We start from the raw sequence: 22,246 nt of genomic DNA on the forward strand, positions 1-22,246 counted from the left end.
CAATCCAGGTTCTCGCGGGCTGCGCTCCGGGAGGCCTGGCGGGCTGGAGAGAGGGGGTGAGCGCAGCTCCCAGCCTACCACTGCCTCCTCAAAGAGACAGCCTCCGGGCCCCGCGGCCCCGTCTGGTCCTCGATGGGCCCGGCTGCCTGGTCCTCCAGCCTGCTTTCTCTGCCAGGAGGAAGACTCCCAGGTGGCTCTTCCGTGGCAACAGTGAAAACTAAGGTGTCCTTGTCAAAAACCAGCCAGCAGACCCTGCCCATACCCGAAAGGACACCCGCCGCCTCTGGTGATCCTCTTGAGTCCTCGGGGTCCCCTTACCGAGGCTGGCTGGGACCTGCTGGGCTGGCTGCCCCTGGTCGTGCTGCAGCCTCCCCACCTGGTCCTTGAGCTCATCCCCGCACCCCCCCATTTCTACTTCTCTCTGCACCAGCGTTTTTGCCCCCCAGATGTACAGCCTCTTGCTCCCCTCCTGAGGGCTCGAGATCTCAGCCCCTGGGTTTGGGGATTTTGCTCAAACCCCCACGGAGACCCAACCATCTTGTTACCAGTTTTATTCTAAAGCAAAAGGGGAGGCGGCAGCCCCCACCTTTTCTCTGGGTCAGACTGAGACGGTAAGACAAGCTCAGGCCACGCACTCAGAGAACGGCAGCCGTCCCAACCCCGAGGACGAGCCTTTGCTGTCTCCAGACCGAAAAGCAGCGCAGAGCTGGCCGGCCCGCGAAGCTCATCCCTTTAAATATGCACACCGCGGACCTTCACCAGCCTTGGTCCCATGGTCCCCTAAGTCCTGCAACTGCTCTGGGACCCTTTAGGGTGTGAGATTTCCAGAGGTCCTGCTCCTCCCTGGCGCCCCCGCAACCTGGTCTTGACCCTTTAGAAGACAGAAGCGGGGCCACCCCTTTTGGGGGGGGGACTGCGGGCTCAGAACTGGGGACAAGTACCAGCCACCAGCACACATGGGCCCTGCACGTGGCATCACCACCATCCCGCCTTAGAGGGAGCCTGGGGCCACCACCTTGAGGCCTTCCTCCCCACCAGGCGGCCAGGGAAGGTGCCTGCAGGTCCCACCAGCTGACCGCAGCCTTGTTTACAACTCTGATCAGGGCCTCTCCGGTGGCCCAGGTGGGTCACCCACAGCTAAGGCAGGGCCCTGGTCACGCATCTCCTTTTCTTTCTATTCGGGGAGAAACAGGGCAAAAATGAAAGCCACAGAAAAACCAACCAGGCTCCAGTGACTTTGGATCTAAACGGATTTATTTTGTGTTGTTTTTTTTTTCCCTTTCCTTGGCTTCATAGCAAATGAAAAAATTATCCAACAAAACCCAACAACACAGGAAAACTTTCAACGACTTAGAGCATCTCCTGCTCAGAGCGCTGGGCAGGAGCAGGCCTGGAAAGAGCACAGGACCCACTGGAGGCCAGGGGCCTGGCCGTCCTGCAGGGATCGGCTGGCCAGGGGCTGCGCTACCTTCCCTCCACTGGCCAGTCCAAAGAGCCACTGGGCTTTAAAAAAAAAAAAAAAAAAAGATTCCACAAACAAAACGAAACACAATTTAAATGAAAATAAAAACACTTTCTTCACTCGCCTCCATGCCAGGAGGTTCAGGCTGAAACCTCCTCTTAAAAAAAAAAAAATTTTTTTTTTGCTAGAAATACTGTGCATTACTTTTTTTTTTTCTTCCACTTCTCTTGAAGATTAAAATAAGATATATTTCCCCGGGAGTCATAAATACGATCTGGTGCATAGAGAAATAGCAGCAGGGGAGTCCGGGCCAGCCCCCACCCGCAGAGCGCGGCGACCCCCCCAACCCCCCTCCCCCCGTGAGTATAGTAGGGCAGCAGGACTGAACACAGCATAGATAATATTCCTTGGCTTCAATCTCTAGGGGACGCCGGTGGCAGGGTGGGGGGCAGGCGGGCAGGAGGGCAGGCAGGGACCGGACCCCTCCGGGCGAGCGACACATGCTGGGACACGCGGACGTCCGAGGGTGGACCCCGGCCGGGAGCGAGGGAGCTTCCTCCGGGGTTTTCTTTCCTAATCACCGAGCAAAATAAATAGAAATACTTCGAAAATAAGGTCGCTTTAAAAAGGAGTAGTAAAAACGGGCAAGGAAGGTGAGGCCGCGAGAAGGACGACGGACGGGGGAGAGGCGGGCGGGCGGCGTCGGGGCGGCGGAGCCCGCTGGCCGTATGTACAGGCGGGCGCCGGGGACAAGTTCGCTCCGGCTCGACCCCCCCGGGAAGCCCCCGCTCCGTGCGCAGAGGGGTCGCGGCCACGTCCGACGGCGAGCCGGGGCGGCGCGGGCCGAGCAGGGGCCTCCAGCCCGGCGCCTGCGGACCTTGCGGCGGGGCGCGCGGAGTCCGAGCGTCTGCCCGGCGGCGGCGCACCCTCGGGGCGGCCGCTCACAGGAAGAAGTCGGGTGCGCCCTTGGCCCCGCCGGGCCCGGCCTGCGGCGGCGAGGACTCCCGCGGGAACCCCGCCCCGCCCGCGCCCCCGGGGCCACCCCGGCCCGCCAGCTTCTCGTATTTCTCCTTGTACAGGTCCCGCTCCTTGGCCAGGCGCCCCACCTCCAGCTTCAGCTGCTCCACCTGGCTCTGGAGCTGGCACTTCTCGCTTTCCAGAATGTGCCGCTGCTGCACCCGCTTGAAGCGGCACGACTGCGCGTAGCCGCGGTTTTTGAGCGTGCGCCGCTTCTGCTTCAGCCGGGTGACCTCCTCCTTACTGAAGCCGCGGAGCTGCCGGTTCAGCTCGCGCACCGACATGGACACCAGCTGGTCGTCGGAGAAGCGCTCCTCCAGGCGCACGTGGTGGCCCGCGCCGCCGCCGCCGTGGTGCGGGTGGTGGTGGTGGTGGTGGTGGTGGGCGGCGTGGTGGTGGTGGGCGGCGTGGTGCACGCCGTGATGGTGGCCGGCGCCCATGTCGTCCGCGCCGCCGCCGCCCCCGAAGCCCTGGCTCCGGAAAGCCTCGTAGGCCGCGGCGGCCGCCGGGTGGTGCGCGCCGTGGTGCCCGGCGTGCTGGCCGCTGCCGATGAGCGCCTCCACCGCGTCCTCGGGCGTCAGGTTGAGCGCCTCGGGGTTGAGGTGGTGCTGGTAGCCGCTCATCCAGTACAGATCCTCCAGCGCCGGCTTCCCCGAGGCGCCCCCGACGGCGCCCGGGCCTCCGCTCGTCGGCCCCGGGGTGGCCCCGGCCTGCGCCGCGCTGCCGCCGCCGCCCCCCGCGCCGCCGCCGCCGCCGGTGCCCGGGCTGGGCGCGCAGAAGCTGGGCGAGGAGGGAACAGAAGAGCAGGGCGTGCTGAGCGGCGTCGAGGACAGCGAGCCGGGCGGCAGGCGGTGGCAGAAGCGCTCGGCCTCGGGCGGTTCCTTCTTCACCTCGAACTTCATCAGGTCGAAGTCGTTGACGTATTCGATGGCCAGCGGGCTGCTGGGCAGCTCGGCGCCCATCGCCAGCTCCGCGGCCATCGCCCGGGACCCCGGCCCCGCCGCCGCACCCGGCTGCGCCCCGACGGGAGGCGGGGGGGGGGAGCCGCGGGCCTCTGCCCCCCTTCACTCCCCACGGGCGGCGGGTCTCGGCGAGGGGGCGGCGCCCAGACGCGCGGGGAAAAGTTTCGCGCGGCCAACTTAGGGGCGGGGGGAGGCCGCCGGTCGGGGCTCTCCGGCGGCCCCGGCCGCACCCCGGGGGGCGCAGGCCGGCCGCGCTCCCTGTCCCCTCGTCGGCGGCCTGGCGGGTGGCCGGGCGGGTGGCAGTGAGGCCGCCGCCTCGGGCTGCTCGGGCTCCCCGCGCTCCGCCCGCGTCCAACCGGCCCCGCCTCCACGGCCGACCGCCGCGCCGCGCGCTCCCCTTTATAGAGCAGGGCGCTCGGGCCCGCCTCCCTGGGAGGGGCGCGAGCCCCCAGGCCAATCGGAGCCCCAGACCCGCCGCCCTCATTTGCCTATCCCCATGGCAACCCGGAGCCCAGCTGTCAATCTCCTGCGGGGAACAGCTGTGGGAAGGGGAGATGACGGGCAGCCCGCGAGCGGAGGGGGCAGGGCCCTCTGGTGGCCGCCGCGGGGGACTGCACGCGCGGAGGGCGCGGGGCAGAGGGGTGCGGAGGACGCACGGCGCGGGGGGCACGGAGTCCGGCCTGCGGCCTCCAGGGCCCCGCGTCCGCGACGGGGAGGCCGCAGAGTCTCGGGGAGCTGACGGGGCCCCTCGGTGCCTCGGTCTCCCCGCCGCCCGGCGGGCCGTGACCCCGCAGCCTCGCTAGCGCGGCGGCGCCGGGACCTTCCGGCCTGCCGACACCGGGGCCACGGCGCGGCCCGGTCGGGCGCGGCGAGGGGAGTGCCGGTTATTTTTAGCGCCGCGGTTCGGGCGGGTTCAGGAATTTAGTCAACAAAGTTGCTGGCACCTCCGTTCAGCGGCTCCACCGCGGGGCGCAGGTGGGGGGGGCGAAGCGCGCGGGCCGGCGGGGGCGGGCGCCGGGGAGCCGGGGCGGGGGGGCCGAGGGGCGCGCACGACTGTGCAGGGGCGCGCTCCCGGAGCAGGGGGGCCCTGGACACGACCCCTCCAGGGTGGACGGAGCTGGGAGGGGCCGCACCTTGCTTCAGCGTCACCCGGAGTGCTTGGGGCCCCCCACCCACCAATTTCTATACTGCTGTTATAGAACTTTTACAATTAACAAATTCAATCTTAAATATAACCGGCTGTGCATCCAAAGAAAATTCTGGAAGGACCTGGGCAGGAAGTCACTGGGGCAGCTTGTTTTTATCTTGTTCCAGGCATAAATGCCTATTATCTTATAATCACAAAAATTCATACAAGTGGGAGGGAAACCCCGTTTCCTAAGATGTCATAGGGTGGCCCAGCCCCGCTGTGCCAGGAGGGCACCACTCACCCCTTCCTCCTGCCCCCACAGCCCTCCCGGCCGGGCTCTGCTGGGCAGGCAGGGTCAGGCCCACCACGAGGACCCTCCTGCCCCTGCAGGGATGGCTCAGCCGGTGGCAGAAGCAAGGCCCCCGGCTGGCGCTTGGGCTCCAGGCTGCATGGGTTGCCAGTCGCATTGCAGGGTTTGGGGTTCCCTTTAAGGACCCCCACCCTGCGCTCAGAGGGAGGCCACACTCAGCCACCAAGTCTGGCTAAGTGGGGACAGGTCCCCCTACATCAGGCCCCCAAGTGTGATATTCAAGGATGCTGGGCCCTGCCTTCGATCACACGCAGATTCATTCATCTGGCACATAGCACTTCTTCATTTCCGCACCCACTCATTCATTCACTGCCCTGGGGAGGAGGCGGCCTGGGGCCAGGCACTAGCCTTGGGGCCGGACTAGCCAGCGGGCCTGCCCTCAGCTCTTGGCTGCTCCGGAGCCTCGGGTGCAGGAGACCCGGGGGAAGCCCACGACCCCCAGCCTCTTGCTGCTTGTATGGGGGGGCAGCAAAGCAAGGTTTACTGAGTGGGGTACAAAGCTCCCAGAGAGAGGGAAGCCGAGAGGTTTGCCCCTCTTGCTGCCTTCTCTTCTGCTCCCTGAGGCCTGGGGGGCCTCCTCAGGGCTCTTGCCAGTCAGGGGCCGGCAGGCTCGGGAGGGGTCACCCCTGCGGCGCTGGGCAGAGTGGGCGTGCTGGGCTTCTTGAGCCCAGGGAAGGTGCTGGCCTTTCCGGGCTCAGGTGGCAGGCTCCCAGCCCGCCTCCTTCCTCCTCAGCCGGGGCCGGGGAGCGGAGTCCGTGAGGACCCAGGGAAGGCGGACAGGCTTGCCGTGTGCCCTCAGCCAGAACAACGCCGTCCTCTGGGCTCCCTCAACTGCCCACGTGCAGCCAGGAGAGGAGCACCCCGATTCCGCGCTGCCCCAGAGAAGGTGCGTGCTCTTCCCGTGCAACCCCTGCATGCCAGTCAGTGCTTGAACCAACGGGATTCCACAGGGCCCACCCCGTGGCTCCTCATTAGATGCACCCCACAAATCTGTACTGAGTAGCTACGGCCTTGCCCTGGGGGCGTCTTCCATCAGGAAGGTGGCCCAGAGATCTCTGGTGGGAAACGAGCCCGCGGGAGCGTGAGGACATAATGCAGCTTTTCGTTAGGCGCCTGGGCTCTGTGTTGGGTGGGTCTGTCCCGGGCTTGGGACGGCTCGTCTCTGAGCCCCACCGCTGGGAGGACGTGGAGGCAGGGGCGACGGGCCGGCTGAGTCTAGCGACCTAACCCACGTTTACTACATCCCGCCCGGTGTCCGAGGCCTGAAGTCCCGCAGGCCTTGACCGCCGGCCCCCACCCCCGCCCTGCTCAGGGTCTCCTGGGCAGGTTCCTCAGGGAAGGGTGCCTGCAAGCTCGGTTGGTTGCTGGCAGGGCCGTTTCCCAGAGTCTGAGGAGCCCAGGCCCCGGCTGCCTGGGGGCTGGTGGACGCCCTGGGCTCCCCCGACCCTATGGCTGCCCCCCCTGGGCCGCAGGAGAGCCTTTGGAGGCTTACATCAGCGGGGGACAAAGTCAGCGGGGTTCTTGCCTGGAAGCAGGTCCCAGGTCCCGCCCTTCTCAGAGGGAGCCCCTGGAGCAGGTGAGAGGCCGGCAGGGGGCGGCGGGAGGGGCTGCCGGAGCTTGCTGCGGGCTGGGGGGGGCGCCCGCCACGCCAGCCGCCACCGGACAAGCACCAGCCGGCAGGAGGACGCCAGCCTGCCCGCACTTGTCCTGGGCCGCGCGCACTGCCCGGGGCTCCGGACCCTCGATGTTAATGGACGCTTCAGCAGAAAGTGTGCTGCACAGGGTCTGGACGGGTATTTTTGTCCAGTCCCCGCTGCTCAGCCCCCTGACAGGGTCCCACCCCCCCACACCCTTCCTGGGCTCAGTGACCACAGGGCCCGGTGCCCTCCCCACTTAGGGGGCTCATCTGCCCTTAAAATGAGGAGGCTGTGTGCCAGGCACACTCTGGGGGGTGCACACAGCCGGGGGGCACCTCCTTGGGGAAGGGCTTCGGGCTGGGAAGCCCATCGCACCAGGGGCTCTCTCCCAGTCCGCTCCCCCAGTCCTCCGGTGAGGCCAGGCCCACCCCGCCCCAGTCCTCGCCTCCCCCTCCTGCTCCCACAACAGGCACCTCACTTCACCCTGAGACTAAGGACCCCCAGCTTAGAGCTTAGACGTGGACCACGGCTCCGAGGTCTCCAAAGCCACCTGCCTGGGGCCCAGCCCCTCACCTCCAGCTCGGAGGGTCAGTGAAGTGTCTGCTCCCCGCTGCAGGGTCCGAGCGGGGCCACCAACCCTGCCACTCTGCTGACCACATGAACCCAGGCCTCAGCTGGACAGACATCCCCCCCCTGGCCACAGCAGGCAGCAGGAGAACTAGCGCGAGGGGCCCAGGGCCGGCCTGCTGCCCTCATATGGGGCTCCCCATCCTGTGCGGCCAATCTCTGGGAGTCCCCATAACCTGCCACGCCAGGGCAGTCCACGGAAGGGCACGGGCCTGGGGCCAGAGACGGTAGGCTCCAGGAGAGGGGGCAGCCCTTCCCCGGTCTGGAGGAGCCCATGCTGTGCTCTCTGCAAAGGCCAGAGGCTCTGCCTGGAATGCGTGTCCTCAGCCGGCATCTTGATTAGTCTGGGTTGGTGTGGACGCGACCAGCACCTTCATCCCCGAGGGTCTCTGCTGGCCTGCTCCTGGCACGAGAAGCCCAGAGTGACCAGTGGGCACACTCCGCTCAGAGCAACTGCCCCCCCTGCACCCCCGGCCTGCCCAGGAGCCCAGACTCTGACCAGGCAGAACCCGGGCCGACAAGGTCCCCAGATGGGTCCAGGAGCGTGGGGGAGCTGGGCCCAGGCCCAGAACAGGGCAGCCACTGGCCCAGCGTCTCGTGCTTCCCGGAGTGCCAGCCCTTCCCGAGCCTTCCCCCCTGGCCCACGCGGTCAGACCAGCTGCTTCTGGGCACTGGGCGGGCTGCGTGGCTCCAGAGCGGGCCGCGTGGCTCCAGAGCGGTCAGGAGACCCCAGCCAAGCTGGAGCGAGGGCCACGCTGGGAGGGGCCGCACCCCGGTAGCCGTTCAGCACGCAGTGGCCCGGCTGCCCAGCCACAGTGCCCACAGCTGCCCCGTCCGCAGCACGGGGTGCGTGTCCCCTTGTCCACTGGGAAGGGAAGAGCAGGGAGGCTGGAGGAGGTGAGGGCCTGAGATCAGGCTGGACTTAACAACTGTGTCTCCAGCCGTCTGTCCAGCTGTCCAGGCAGAGGAGGGAATTTATCCCCCCGTCCCTTCCCTCATCAAAGGTTCAACCTTAGTGGGGAGGTCACGGTGGGGGCCGAGAGGGAGCCCCGAGGGAGGAGGGGGCAGGAGACAGGGCAGCGGCCGGCGGCCCGAGCTCCGGCCCCGGGGACCGCCTGCCATGCCGCTTGCAGCCCCCAGCTGTGCAGCCCCCCACTGCTAGTGCTGTGCCCAGACTCTGAGCCCCCACCCTGTGCCATCGGCCCTGCTCGTCTGAGGGGGTAGGAAGGCTGGCCCACAGTGGGGACCCCACTGTTTACTGATGGGGAGTCCCTTTCTTTCCAGCCAGGCCTGACTCCAGAACCCACCATGCTGCCAAGTCAGCGGCAGCAGGGGCCGCGAGCACGCGTCTCAGGCCCCGGGGACGTCAGCGTGGGGTCCCGGACAGGGGGCAGCCGCCATCACAACTGACTGTGAACTCTCGTTCTGCTTCACCGGCCAGCTGCTGACACGGACACAGGCCAGGCCCCTCGCCGTGAACCGGCCCCGTCCTCACCGCGTCTGCGGCTGGACAGGGATGCCACCCCTCAGTCATGGACTGGCGGGGAGCGGGACCCCTCCCCACTGTCCGCTCCCCATCACGGCCTCGGGGCTGGAGTGTCTGCCCGTCCGAGTGTGGGCTGGGCCGAGGGGGGATCCGCTCCGGCCAGTGGGCCCCTCAAGGGCGTGGTGTGGGCTGAGGCCCTCACACACTGGCCAGCGCTGGCCCTTGCAAGCCGGGCCCACAAGGGACAGGCAGAGGAGGGACAGTGAGGCAGCAGACCCGACTCCAGGCTGAGACGCAGAGCTGGCGGCCAGCTGGGGAGGGAGGTGCGGGGACACACTCACGTGTGGAGTGACTGGGGGGGCGGTGAGGGGAAATCCCCAGAATGGCCCTGTGCCCCTTCCAATCCTTGGCCCCAGCCTCCCAGGGTCCCTGTCGGCCCAGCCACTGTCCCGAGACACCCAGAGGAGGGGCTGGGGACGGAACCCCAGCTTGGGGCCCCTGGCTCCAGCCTGTCGCACCCAACACGTCCCCAGGGTCCCCTCCTGGGCCCCTCCCCACCAAGCACGCGGGCTTGGCCACGGGGAGGAGGTCACCTCCAGCCCTCTGAGCCATTTCAGGGAGGCAGGGAGGAGGGCCGACATTCCTGCCCAGAGACCCTGTAGCCACCAGGGATCTGTGGCCAGGCCTTCTTCTTCCGTGGGGCACCCCTTGGAGGGGGTGCCTCGGGGTCTGTGGGCAGCACGTGTCCCTCCAAGCTGGTGCAGGCAGGGCTGGGCCGCGGTGTGACGGCGGGCAGAAGAGCCAAGCAGACACAGGACAGAACCTTTATTGCTGAACATAAAACACCCACCAGGGAGCCTGGCGGGAGTCCTGGGGGGAGGTGGGGGGTGCGTGGCGCTGCTGCTCACACCCACAGTGGGCACAGGCCTGGCTGGGAGCCCTGCCCGGCACCCCTCTGGGCTGGGGGGAGTGGGAGGAAGGTGGGTGTGCAGAGGGGCTGGCTGGGCAGAGCCCTGGGCACACACTGGTCACGGAAGGCTGAGGGCCAGGTGGGCAGAGCCACGGCCCCGGGGCTCCCGGGGGTGACTCGGCGGCAGGCGGCCTCTCCTCTGGGGCATGAGCCTTCTTCCTCTCCAGGAACGAGGGGCTGAGGTAGGCGCGGGCTGGCCCCCTGGGCCCTCACAGACGGGGTTTGATGTGCAGAGTTTTCCCTGTTCCGAGAGAGGCAAAGGTCAGGCGCCAGGAACCCCCCCCAGCCAAGGAGGAGCGCCCCTACTGCCGAAGCTTCCGGTTCAGGCTGGGGGAGACTCCTTCCAGCCCCCTGCCTGCGCTGGGGTCCAGGGAGTCACGGCAATCTGCTGGCGGGGCTATAAATACCAGGTGCTTGCCACCTGCACGCAGGCCCGACGACGCAGCCCACGCTCCCACGTGGAGCCAGGCTGCCAGACGCACACATGGACGCTCACCGTGCCTTCTGGCTCAGCAGCCGAGCGAGCAGCTGGCTGGGGAGGGGTGGAGGGACCTGGGTCCCTGTACAGAGGGACAGGGCCTAGGGGCAAGAGGGCCTGGGGGCAGGGACGGCTTCCCGCAGCAGAGCAGAGGGCCTGAGGACAGAAAGTCACGTCCAACGGGGGGTTCCTGCGCGGTGTACCCCACGCTCACGGGGCCTCAGTGCCTCTCCTCTGCTATGAATGCTCCAGGCCACCTCTCAGGCTGGCACCCCCGCTGACCACAGATGCCTCCACGTGGCTGCCCTGAGGCACGGCACCATCTACGTGTCCCCGTGAGCCTGCCTCTCCTCCTGGGTCCCCCACATCAGGACTGAGGACTCCAGTCACCTGCTCAGCCAAGGCTCCAGGTCCGCAGACTTCACGGCCTCTGCCTGCGGGCCGTGGCCCCTACTGGCTGGCTGCTGGCCTCCTGCCCCGGAGCCCTCCCAGGCCCACCTCCTCCTGCCCCACCAGCTCCCCATCCTGGCCCAGGTCAGGGGAGGGCCGAGCAGGAAATGAAGGCTGATGGAGGCTCCAAGGCCAGTGGAGCTCTCTGCAGCCTCCCCTGGGCCTTGTCCACCCTGCCAGCCTCCAGTGACCCTGGGGATGGCGGCCTCAGGGCCCCCCACCCCGCTCCCTCCCCACCGCTGAGGCCTGCCCGGATGGAAGGAGCTGGTGCCCTGGTCCCGGGCGGGCAGGTGGAGGGCCTGGCCGCAGCTCTGCGCCCTGAAGTCGGGGTACCCACAGGCCCGTCGTCCCGGCCCCTCGGAGGCAGGCGTCTGAGCATGCTCAGCGGAGCCATTAGAGAAGGCTGCAGCAAGCATCTTCCATTAACGTTACGACCGTGAAATATGACAATAAAATGATAGCCGTATGGTCGCAAATTTGCAGCCCGCCGAGCTGCGTGGGGTTTATCGTCACTCAAACGCGCGGAGAGCTGTAAAATGTTTACAGAAAGGGTCGTTTGCAGCCATAAAATCCTCTTTTCTCTCCTAAACAAGGCTGAGTGGAGCCATTTACCAAGCCCCAAATGTTCATCAGGGGAGAGGAAACATCTGTTCTCTCCAGGAGCGCGCGGTGATCTTCCAGAACAAATTAACAGAAATGGGTGCTTCCTAATTAAATCAGCCCTCGGCTGGGGTGGTCTGCGCAGCGGCGCGGCTGCGCTCACACCTCGGCCAGCTCTGCCCCGGTGGGCGGGGGGTGCGCACCTGCCAGTGGGGGACATGGCCCAGCAGCACCCGGCCCATGCTGGGCGCTCGTCAACCATCCAGGCCCCGCCTGGGAATTCTGACTCGGTGGGTCTGAGGTGGGCACTGGGGCCAAGCTGCCTACCTGAGTCCTTGGTTGGGGGGCTCCTGGGGGCCCGGGCCCTGGGCTGGCCTCCTGGGCTCGGCGAGGACTGCAGGGAGATGAAGGCAGGCAGCTTGGAGAGGCTGCTGGAGCCAGTCGCCGCCGAGGCAGCCTCCTGCTGGAGAGACAGCTCCTCCTGGTCCAAGGACAGGGAAGGGGAGGAGGGCGAGGGGGAGGGGGGGGAGGGGGAGGGCGAGGAGGGCGAGGGCAGGGGGGAGGAGGAGGAGAGCGGGGAGGAGGGCGGCTTGGATGACAGGGGAGAGCCCGAGGCTGCGGCTAACCCCCGTGGGGAGGAGGGAGGGGAGGCCGAGCCAGCAGCCACGGAGGTAGGGGAGCTGGGCGTCTGTCTGGTGGGGCGCTGGGCAGCCGAGGACTTCCTGCGGGAAAGGAAGGGGAGCAGAAGTGTGAGGGTGGGCGGCTGCTCGGCAGGGCTGGGGTCCAGAGGGCGCTAGCCGACCAGCTGTGCGGCACCTGTCCCAGCAGCCACGGGGCATCGCCACCCAGGTCTGAGGCCAGCCCTCGGTCCCAAAGACAGGCTGGTGACAACATGGGGCCTCTGGCCTGAGGCAGCCGGGGTGAGCCTGACCAGCGAGCCCCAGCTCCACACTGACCCTGTTCTCACCTGCCAGGGAGCCCACTCACAGGACAGGTGAGCACAAAGGGGGGCCCCAGCCATGAGCACCACCCAGGATCCTCCCTTTCCTGGGGAGTGGGAGTGGGGTAGCTGAGAAGCCCCCACCTTCCTCCATGGGGCAGGGACTGGGCAGTCCCACATAGGCCGCTCTGAGCCAAGGATGTCCTCAGCTCCGTCCAGCCTGGGGACGTGGGGTAGGGCGCCTCTGGAGGTCACTGATCCTCAACTTTGAACTGAGGTTTCTTTTTGGGTCTGAAGCCTTAAGAGCTGGGAAGGGGCCTAGAGGCTCCCGCGGAGGGTCCCGAGGGACGGCTTCCGGCCCACCCCCAGAGCTTACACTCGCAGCCCCCGCTGTCCCCGTCACCTGGGTCCGTGGCTGGAGGAGGCCTTGCTCCTGGGGGGCGCACTGCCGGGCTCCGGGGCGGGGGCTGCCCGCCGGCCGAGGCGCGTCTGGCCTCGGTGCAGCAGCTGACACTGGGCGCCCCGGGGGCAGAGGCCCCTGCGCGAGAAGTCAGGGCACAGCAGTGTGTGCTTCTTCTTGCACTGGGGGGAGAAGAGGTGCAGCTGGGGGAGCCCGTCAAGGCCCCTGTCCCGTGTGGGCGGGCCCTGCCTGCTCTGCCCCCCCGGGGCTCAGGCCCCCAGGCCAGAGCGGCCTGCACTGCAACCATCCAAGCCCCCGAGCCATGAGAAGCATGAGGGCCAGCACCCTGGGCCTGGACGGAAGGCAGGGACCGAGGCTGGCCTGGGGGTCTCGCTCGGCTGGGTTGGGGATTCCTGGGGCACTAATCCCCCCTCCTGACTGCAGAAGATGGGGATGTGGGGGGAGGCTCAATGCCTGGGGGGCCTTACTGCATGGGGTTTAGGCTACAAGCCCAGGGGTGCCCAGGTCGGCCGAGGCCAGCGCACACCCGATCCACCACACCTGTCATGGTGGCTAATTATACCCAGTTTGGGGCGCGCCGTCCAGCAGGTGCTCGGGGCAACACGAGGCCTCAGCTCTGCCCACCAGGCCCACAGGGAACCATGAAGCTCTGACCATGGCCTGCCTTTCCTTGGCCCACCCGCTTCCAGGGGCGGGAGCCATCGGGAGTGATGGGCCCAACTCTCCAGGCCTGCTCTGCACCTACTTCCTGCCTGAGGCCCTTCCAGGGGAGGGGTGTTCTGATCTCTACCCGCCCCTGCAGCTGGCTTAGCGGGCATGACCTGGGAGAGTCGGAATGTAGCAACTGCCCCTCATGTTGACCAGGCGGCAGGAGAGACACAGTCCCGAACAAGTAGCGCTGCAGAGTCCCCGCCAATCCCACCCAGAACGGAGGTGAAAACCACCCTGGGCTGCAGCGCTCACAGAGGACACGGGGGGCCCTGCACTGGCTGAACTGCTTGGAAATATGTGGCTACGGCCTCAAAGCCGTACCTGCCGAGCCCGAAACCTCCCTCCTGGGAGCCGGTCCCCAGGGCCCCGGTCTCGGCATGAAGAGCCTGGCTGAGGACCCCACAGAGCGTGTGCCCATTCTTGGAGCAGAATCTGGGCACCAGCCCCATTCTTGGCCTCACACCTGCCCCCCAGCAGGGGAAGCCCCTCACACCAGTATTGGGAGCTGGTGTGGAGATGGGAGCAGGCTGGAACTGGCAGAGCCATCTGGGCAGGCTGCAGGACCCCTGAACACCCACGGCACCCCGTCAGCTTGTCCCTGTGGTGGGGCCGCACCCACCCCTGCCCCACGAGAAAGCTAATGCTTGCTCACTTGCTCATTCCCCATGCCCTCCACACCGAGTTGAAGCCTCATGAGGCCCGCTCTAAGAGCAGGAGAGTCCAGAGGGTGGGGTCTGCTGGGGAGGGAGGGCAACTGTGGGGGGGGGGTGGAGGGGACAGGAAGGGTCTCTGCGTGGAGAGGGCCTGGCACCGGACAAGAGAAGCTATTTCCCTGGATGCCGAGTGCACACAGAGAGGCGGCCAGAGGGGCCGGGACCTGCGCTGTCCTGGGCAGTGGCCACCAGCCACGCGGCCACCCTGAGCCTCGGCGGCAGCATGCATCCACCACATCAGAGGAGGCTGGGCTCAGCAAGAAGGAAGAACGTAGAAGGCCACAGTTACGTTTCCTCCCTGATTGCACGTGGAAATGTGTGGCAGATTAAAATTCATTTTACCGCTTCTGTTTTTGCTTTTTTAAGGTGGCTACTAGAACACTTAAAATATCCCATGTGGCTCACATCCGGTGGACCTTCCTACTGGGCAGTGCTGGTCTGAGCTATAACCCTCCTCCCTAGGACAACCACACATCCAGGGTCGGATGTAAAGAATGTTCTCGAATCATCCAAGAGCTTTCAAGAAGGTCCAATGATGGCAGACGGCTACTCTCAGAAGCATACTGGACACAAACTGAGTCTCCAGTTCCAAGGCCTCACATCTTCACGTAGACTAGGCCCTCTGAGGAAAGAGCAAAGTCAAACCACCAAACAGAAGCCCCAGAAAACCCCCCAAACACCTGGAAATTAGCACAGACACTACTAAATAACTGCTAGGTCAAACAAGAACCAACGGAGAGAAGTCCTCAGGCTCTACTAGCGGAGCGGGCCGGCTCAGCAGGTGGGGGAACAGCAGAACGACCCACGCCAAGCAGAGGAAAATACAAGGCAAGAACAGAAACAAATGAAATGACAAAAGAACAGCAAAAACCAAGAGGGCAAAGAGTTAGTTCTTTGAAGATACTAGTAACTGTGTCTGATAAGACAAATCAGGAAATAAAGAGGGACACATAAGCGTTAGGAAGGACAAATGTGCCCTGACTGTTGGCACTGTGGAGAAACAGCCACCAGGGCAACGTAACCAACAACTTTAACGCCAACGAACCTGAAAACACAGATGAAACTGACAAATTCTAGAAACATCTGTCAACAAGAAAAACAAAACCCGAGTGAATATTCCTCTGACCATAAATGCATGTGAATCAGTAGTTCAGAAACAAAGCAAGCTGCAGCCCAGGGTCTTCCTGAGGTTCCAGCACATGTCCAGTAAGCCGGCCTTGCAGGAAGCGGTCCACGGCCGGGGGCAGAGAGGACGCTCCTCAACTCCGTTCCAGGGCTAGAGCAACCCTGAGAGCAAAACCTGAGCAGATGAGACCACAGAAGAGCACTCGGGCCGTTTTCAGTCACGCCTACACGAGGTGTGAGAGTCCCACAGGGCGTGGGGACACACGAGGCTGGGCTCCCTCAGGAATGCAAGGTTGGTTTAACTGAGAAAATCAACAAACAAATCAGCACACTGACAGACTACATGGGTGGAATCATAGCATCACCTCAACAGACACAAGAAGTGTTTAATTCAGCATTAATTCAAAGGTTAGCAGATTATTAATTGAATGGAACTTCCTTAGTTTAATATAAAGGGTTTCTTTTTTTTTAAAAGATTTATTTATTTATTTTAGAGAGCGTGTGAGTGGGGGGAGGGGGGAAGAAGCAGAGGCAGAGGAAGACAAGCAGACTTGGGCCTCGATCCCAGGACCCTGACCTGAGATCATGACCTGAGCCGAAACCAAGAGTCAGACACTCAACCAAGTGAGGCACCAGGTGCCCCAGTATAACGGGTTTCTTAACCTTCCAGAAAGCATCACTCGCAGTGGGGAAAGGTGGGAAGCCCACTACCATCACTACTTAGCACTGTGCTGGGGCCACAGCTGGGGCAGCAGCAAGAAAAGATAGAGAAAACGCATCTAAGCTCAAAGGAGGGGAAACGGCCATTATCTGCAAAAGATACATTTCTGCTTATGTAGCAAACTGAAGAGTCTGTGGATAAACCGTAGCAATCGCTAATACAGTTTAGCAAGGTTCCTGGAGACAAAATCAGTATAAAGAATTGCATGTCCATACACCAATGAACAGTGAGAAAATAAAATTTTGAAATACGTTATTTATAATAACAATAAAAATGACAGGAACAAATCTCATGGAGACAAAGAAGAACTTCAGTAAAAGGCATCGGAGGGGTGGCCTGGATAAGCAGAGTCAGATGCCCGCTCACAGTCAGAAAGACTCCCTGGAAAGATAGGGACCAATTCTCACCAGAGACCACGACTCAGGACAATCTCAATCAAATTTCCAACTTTTTAAAAAAGTTACATTGGATCTAAAATACAGTTCTGGGGGGCGCCTGGGTGGCTCAGTCGTTAAGCGTCTGCCTTCAGCTCAGGTCATGATCCCAGAGTCCTGGGATCGAGCCCCACATCGGGCTCCCTGCTGAGCGGGGAGCCCGCTTCTCCCTCTCCCTCGCTCCCCCTGCTTGTGTTCCTGCTCTCGCTCTCTGTCAAATAAATGAATAAAATCTTAAAAAAAATAAATAAAAAATAAATAAGATAAAATAAAATATAGTTCTGGAAGGATAAAGGGCAAAACAGCTGTGAAGAAGAACAAGGTGAAAGAATTTATTATTAGGAATTATCATGAAGCTCAAGGAATCCGGCAAGCACGGAAACGGCTCAAGGATACACACAGAGCAGAGCCGAGAGCCCCGACACAGAGCCACGTCCATGAACCCCAGGGGAAATGGGCCTTCCAATGCAAGGTGCTTGGGCAAAATGAAACTGGACCCCGATCTAACATCAGACACTTAGATCAAAGGAGACAGGCCCACGAGTGAAAGGCCAGCCTACGGGGCTTTTGGAAGGCCCTCCAAACTTTTGGAATGTGGCAGGATTTTTCATACAAGACACAAAGGTGCAAGCTGTAAAGAAAGATTGATAAAATAATTTCCATTAAAATTAAGAACTTCTGTTCTTCAAAAATAACACCACAAAGAAGGGAAAAAATAAACCACAAAGAAGATATCTGCCACTTATATGACTGACAAAAAGCTGATGTCCAGAATAGTTTATGTATTTTTATATTCATATTTTATACTTATAAATTCCCTGTGAATCAGCAAGAGAAAACCAACCTAGTGGAAAACTGTCCCCACTCTCACCTAAAGAAACCAACAAAACCCCAGGTATTTTTCAGAAGGAAAGGCCCAAAAGGTTTAAACACAGGGAAGGCATTTGGCCTCATTAAGTCCAGTAAAGGCAAATTAAAAAAAAATATAGTTATAGTAAAGTAACTTTTTGTCCTTCAATTGTTCAAAGAGAAAAAAAGAGGTTGAATGTCACCAAGTGTTGGCAAGAAAACTGGTCCACAAGTGTGAACGGGCATAAGCCACCTGAAAACTGCCTCCAGCGTCTACGACAGCAGACTGTCACCCCCCAGACCGGTGGCCTGCACCTTGCTAAAGACACGCGCTAATGCCCTGATCCCCACAGGCCTTCAGTGGAGCCCAAGATGCCAGCCTGCCCTCCATGAAGCACCAACCAGAGGGGTGAGGCCACGAGAGGCCAGGACCAACTGCAATGCCCACCTGTGCTTGCCCCCACAGCCACCGGGGCTCCCACGGTCCCACTTCCTTCCCAGGGCCCTTTCTCCACTGGCTGCTGGCTCCAGGCCAGCCAGTCTGCCAGGACTCAGGTGGGCCGTCTGCCTTTCCACAGTGCTCTCTCTTCCTTGGCCAGGAACAGGCCCAAATCTTCCATCTAGCTCGTCTACAGCAGCCTCCGATGTGGGTGCCATGTAGGGGCCCCTGGCCTTCCCACTCCTCCTGGGTCTCGCCGGCTCATCTCAGGCCAAACAGCAGCCTCCATCGCCACCTGTCCCTCCTGGGAGCCGGGTCCCACTTCTACTGCCAGCAACACCAGCAGGGTGGTTCATCAACGTCCCCTGTCCCCAGTGACTCACCAGCCTCCTTCCCACCATCCCACACCAAAGCTACCCTTTCCTGACCTTGGAGACAGTCTCGGACCCCCCGCCCCCGCTCCCCACCCCACCCCTCCTCTGACTGTGCCCAACCACTCTCCCTCTGAACATCCCCCCGGAGGCATCTATCCTTGTCCTCTCCTGCGGTCATTTGGGCCAAGGCCTCATTCAGTCATTCACTCCAAAATGGTAACCAAATCCAATGCGCCGCCCCAGAACAGAAAATGGAAATTAGTGGGAAACCAGACAGAGTGCAGACAGGGCCTGGAGTCAGGCTGGCAGGAATGCACCCATGCTGCTCTTCCGGTTTTGATGGTTAGCCTGCTGCTGGTGGGGGCCGTTCACAGCAGGGGCTGGGGGAGGCGTGTGTGGGGATTCTGCACTAGCTTGCAACTTTTAAGTGAATCCACAATTATTACAAACAACAAGTTTATTAAACACAATAAATGAGGAACACTGCCCGTGCCAGGCTCTACACGTAGTGAATAAGCCCCCGAGGAGGCAGCAAAGCAGGCAGCAGGGGGCACTGGGCACCACACAGGTGACGACCACAAGAAGGTTCTGTCAGAGACCTACGGACCCATGTGGCAGTGGATCCCCGTACTTCCTTCTGCTGAAGAAGCAACCTGGAAGTGTCCATAGGTGCAGATAAGGGGCAGTCCAGCCAGACACCTCGAAACACTGTGGCCCCACCCCACCCAGGCCAGCAAAGACTGGCTGGGGAGACCTGGCCCCTGGCGTCCCTTCCTGCCTCACTGGGCTGGTGCCAGAGGAGGCCCTAAAGATGCAGGAATGGGGGCCCCTTCCCCTCCCAGTCAGGGAAGGGAGTGGAGGCTTGGTGGGAAGTAAGTACCACCCACCCAGGAGGAGGAGGAGGGAAACCCTTCTTCAGGCGTCAGTGGAGGCCAAGCGGGGGCCTGGATTTCCACTTGGCAGGGATGAGGCTCCACCTCCACTCCTCCTACACCCAGGGTGTCACAGGACACCAGCCGCAACAGGAAGTTTAAGTAAGATCCAGATCCTCGGGCGCCTGGGTGGCTCAGATGGTTAAACGTCTGCCTTCAGCTCAGGTCATGATCTCAGGGTCCTGGGATCGAGTCCCACATCGGGCTCCCTGCTCCTTGGGAGCCTGCTTCTCCCTCTGCCTTTCTCTCTCGCTCTGTCTCTCATGAATAAATAAATAAAAAAAAAAAATCTTAAAAAAAAAAAAAAAAAAGATCCAGATCCTCATAACATAACAGCCAAAATGTCCAGGTTTCAATAAAAAGTGACTCATCATACCAGAAAAAGGTATAGACCTCAAACTGAATGGAATTCCACACAATCAGTGCTTGGCAGCATGAGGCAGCAGAGGTGTGGGAGTTCTCTGACAAAGATTTTAAAGGAGCACCATAAATGTGTTTATTTTATTTTATTTTTTATTTTTAAGATTCCATTTTTAAGTAATCTCTACACCCAACATGGGGCTCGAACTCACAACCCCAAGATCAGGAGTTTCACGCTCCACTGACTGAGCCCGCTAGGTGCCCCTATAAATGTGTTTCAACAAGCAATTAAAAATATGCTGGAAACAATGAAAACAGAAAGTCTCAACCAAGAAAAAGAAAATAAAGATAAAACCAAATGGAAATTTTAGAACTGAAAAGTACAATAACTGAAATAAAAAAACTCAGTGTATGGGCTCAACAGCAAAAGGGAGGTACCGAGGAAAGACTCCATGAGCTGGAAGGCAGAATAACAGAAATTAACCAATCTGATTTGACAGAGAGAGAAAACAGATTTTCTAACATGGAGAGTGCCTCAAGGACCTGTGGGAATACCACATTCATGCACTCAGAGCTGTGGAGGAGAGGAGAAAGAACACAAGAGTAATGGCTGAAAAGTCCCAAACTTGCCAAAAAACGTAAGCCTACAGATTCAAGAAGCTGAGTGAACCCAAAACAGTAAAAAGCAAAGAAATCCACCAAAAACTGTATCACAGTCAAACTTGTAAAAGCTACAGACCAATCCTCCAAACAGCCAGAGAGAAAGGACACTTTACCTGCGGGGGGAAAAGTTCAAATGACCATGGATTTCTCCTTAAGCACCATCAAGACCAGAGGAGGCGGTATAACATGTGCAAGTACTGAAAGGGAAGAACTATCAGCTCAGAAGCCCGTATTCAGCAAAAAATATCCTTCAAGAATGTGGGGAAATCCAGAGATTCTCAGATGAAGGAAAACCATGAGAATTTGTCACCAACAGACCTGCCCTAAAAATGGCTATAGTAAGTTCTCTAAACAGAAAGGAAATGATAAGAGACAAAGCCTTGGAACAACAGAAGGCAGACCAAGATGACCACAACATGGGTAAACATACCAGACTTTCCTTGAGTCTCCTAAATTATGTTTGATTATTGAAGCAAAAACTGTCAGTGTCTGTTGTGGTTTTAAATGTCTGTAGAGGGGAGATGTAAGGCAGGTACAGACGGGGAAGGGTAAAGGGACATAAAAGAAGGTGAGGTTTCTACACTTCACCTGAACTGGTAAATGACAACACCAGTGATAAGTTATGGGTGTACAACACAATGCTTAGTATGACCACTAAAAAAGCTATAGAAAGAGATACACACTCAAAAGCATGAACAGATAAGTCAAAACAAAATTCTAAAACTGTTCAAATAATGCATAAAAAGACAGAAATGAAAAAGAGAAAGAACGAACAAAACACAAACTAACAGAAGTCAAATTGCAGACTTAAGCCCTAACATAGCAATAATTACATTAAGTATAAATGGTCTAAATATACCAATTAAAAGACAGAGATTGACAAAGTAAGTTTTAAAACATGACCCAACTATCTGCTGTCTACAAGAAAGGTACTTAGAATATAGTGCAATAGGTAAGCTGAAAGCCAAAGGATGGAAAGAAGTTATATCATACAACGATCAGAAGAAAGCAGGAGTGGCCACATTAATACCACATAAAGCAGATGTCAGAGTAAAGAAAAATACAGCCAGAGAGGTACATTTTACACTGATAAAAAGGATCAATCCATCAAGAAGACCTAGCAATCCTAAATTTACATGCACAAAATAAGAGCTATGAAATACATGAAGTAAAAACTGATAGAAATGAATGGAGAAAGAAAGAAATCCAAAATTATAGGTGGTGACTTAAATACCCCTCTCTCAACAAGTGACTGAACAACTAAACAGAAAATCAGAAAGGATACAGAAAACTCAAAAATGCCTTTAAACAGCAAAATATAATCAACATTTATAAAACACTCCACTTTACTCAAGAGTGGAGTATATATTCTTTTCAAGTGCCCATAGAACATATACCAAGCATATCCTGGGCCATAAAACAAAGCCCAAGAAACTTAAAATAATTAAAATCATACAGAGTATATTCTTCATCATCATAGACTCAAACTAGAAATCAGTGACAGAAAGATAACAGGAAAATCTCCAAACATTTGGAAACCAAACAATAATCTGTGGATCAAAGAGAAAGTCTCAAAGGAGGGTGTGGGAGACAACAAACAAAAAAACAACCAGAACTAAATGAAAATACATCTCAAAATTTGTAGGATCCAGCTAACTAAATTCATACATAAAAGGAAAAATTTCAAATCCATAGTCTAAACTCCCACCTCAAGACCCTGGGGGGGAAAAAGAGCAAAATAAACCCAAAGCAACAGAAACAGTAATGATATGAGCAGAAATCAATAATAAAAAAAAAAAAAAACCAATAAGAGAAAAATCAATGAAACAAAGAGCTGGCCCTTTAAAAAGATCAATAATATTGACAAACCTCTAGCAAAACAAACAAAGAAAAAAGATAAAAGTCACAAATTTCCAGTATCAGGAATGAAACAGAGGTCACTACAGACCCTGCAGACATCAGAAGGATAATTAGGGCATACTTCAAACAATTCTACACACATAATTTTAACAACCTAGATGAGATGGGCCAATTCCTAGAAATACACAATCTGCCAAAACTGACTCAAGAAGAAAAAGAAACTCTGACTAGCTCTCTATATAGTAAGGAGACTGAATCAGTAATCAGAAACCTACCAATAAAGAGAAGCCCAAGACCAGAGGGCTTCACTGTTGAATTCTACTAAACATGTAAAGAAGAATGAACACCAATTCTTCTCAAATTCTTCCAAAAAACTGAAGCATAAGGAATCCTTCCTAACTCCAAATAGCCAAACAACCTGTGAGGCTAGCCTTACCCTGATACCAAAACCAGACAAAGATACTACAAGAAAAGAAACTATAGATCAAAATTCGTCATAGATATAGATGTAAAAAT

At 59.0% G+C, this 22,246-nt stretch overlaps 2 protein-coding genes across 2 annotated transcripts in view; both read right to left on the minus strand.

The window, feature by feature from the left end:
• Positions 1–2,403: 2,403 nt before the first annotated feature.
• On the minus strand, positions 2,404–3,459 carry MAFA (MAF bZIP transcription factor A). Its single transcript, XM_032415524.1, has one exon. The coding sequence runs from the start codon at positions 3,457–3,459 to the stop codon at positions 2,404–2,406; it is 1,056 nt and encodes a 351-aa protein (XP_032271415.1).
• Positions 3,460–9,508: 6,049 nt separating this feature from the next.
• The window catches only part of ZC3H3 (zinc finger CCCH-type containing 3), a 91,425-nt gene continuing 78,687 nt past the window's right edge, over positions 9,509–22,246 (minus strand). The window contains exons 10-13 of the mRNA XM_032415845.1: positions 12,532–12,710; positions 11,744–11,910; positions 11,516–11,686; positions 9,509–9,901 (exon numbers count right to left, since the gene is read on the minus strand). Of these exons, the coding sequence (XP_032271736.1) occupies positions 9,870–9,901; positions 11,516–11,686; positions 11,744–11,910; positions 12,532–12,710 (549 nt within the window). The 3' untranslated portion in view covers positions 9,509–9,869. The remainder of the gene's footprint in view (positions 9,902–11,515; positions 11,687–11,743; positions 11,911–12,531; positions 12,711–22,246) is intronic.

The sequence above is a fragment of the Phoca vitulina genome, unplaced genomic scaffold, assembly GCF_004348235.1.
Source record: "Phoca vitulina isolate PV1807 unplaced genomic scaffold, GSC_HSeal_1.0 scaffold18, whole genome shotgun sequence".
NCBI lineage: Eukaryota > Metazoa > Chordata > Mammalia > Carnivora > Phocidae > Phoca > Phoca vitulina.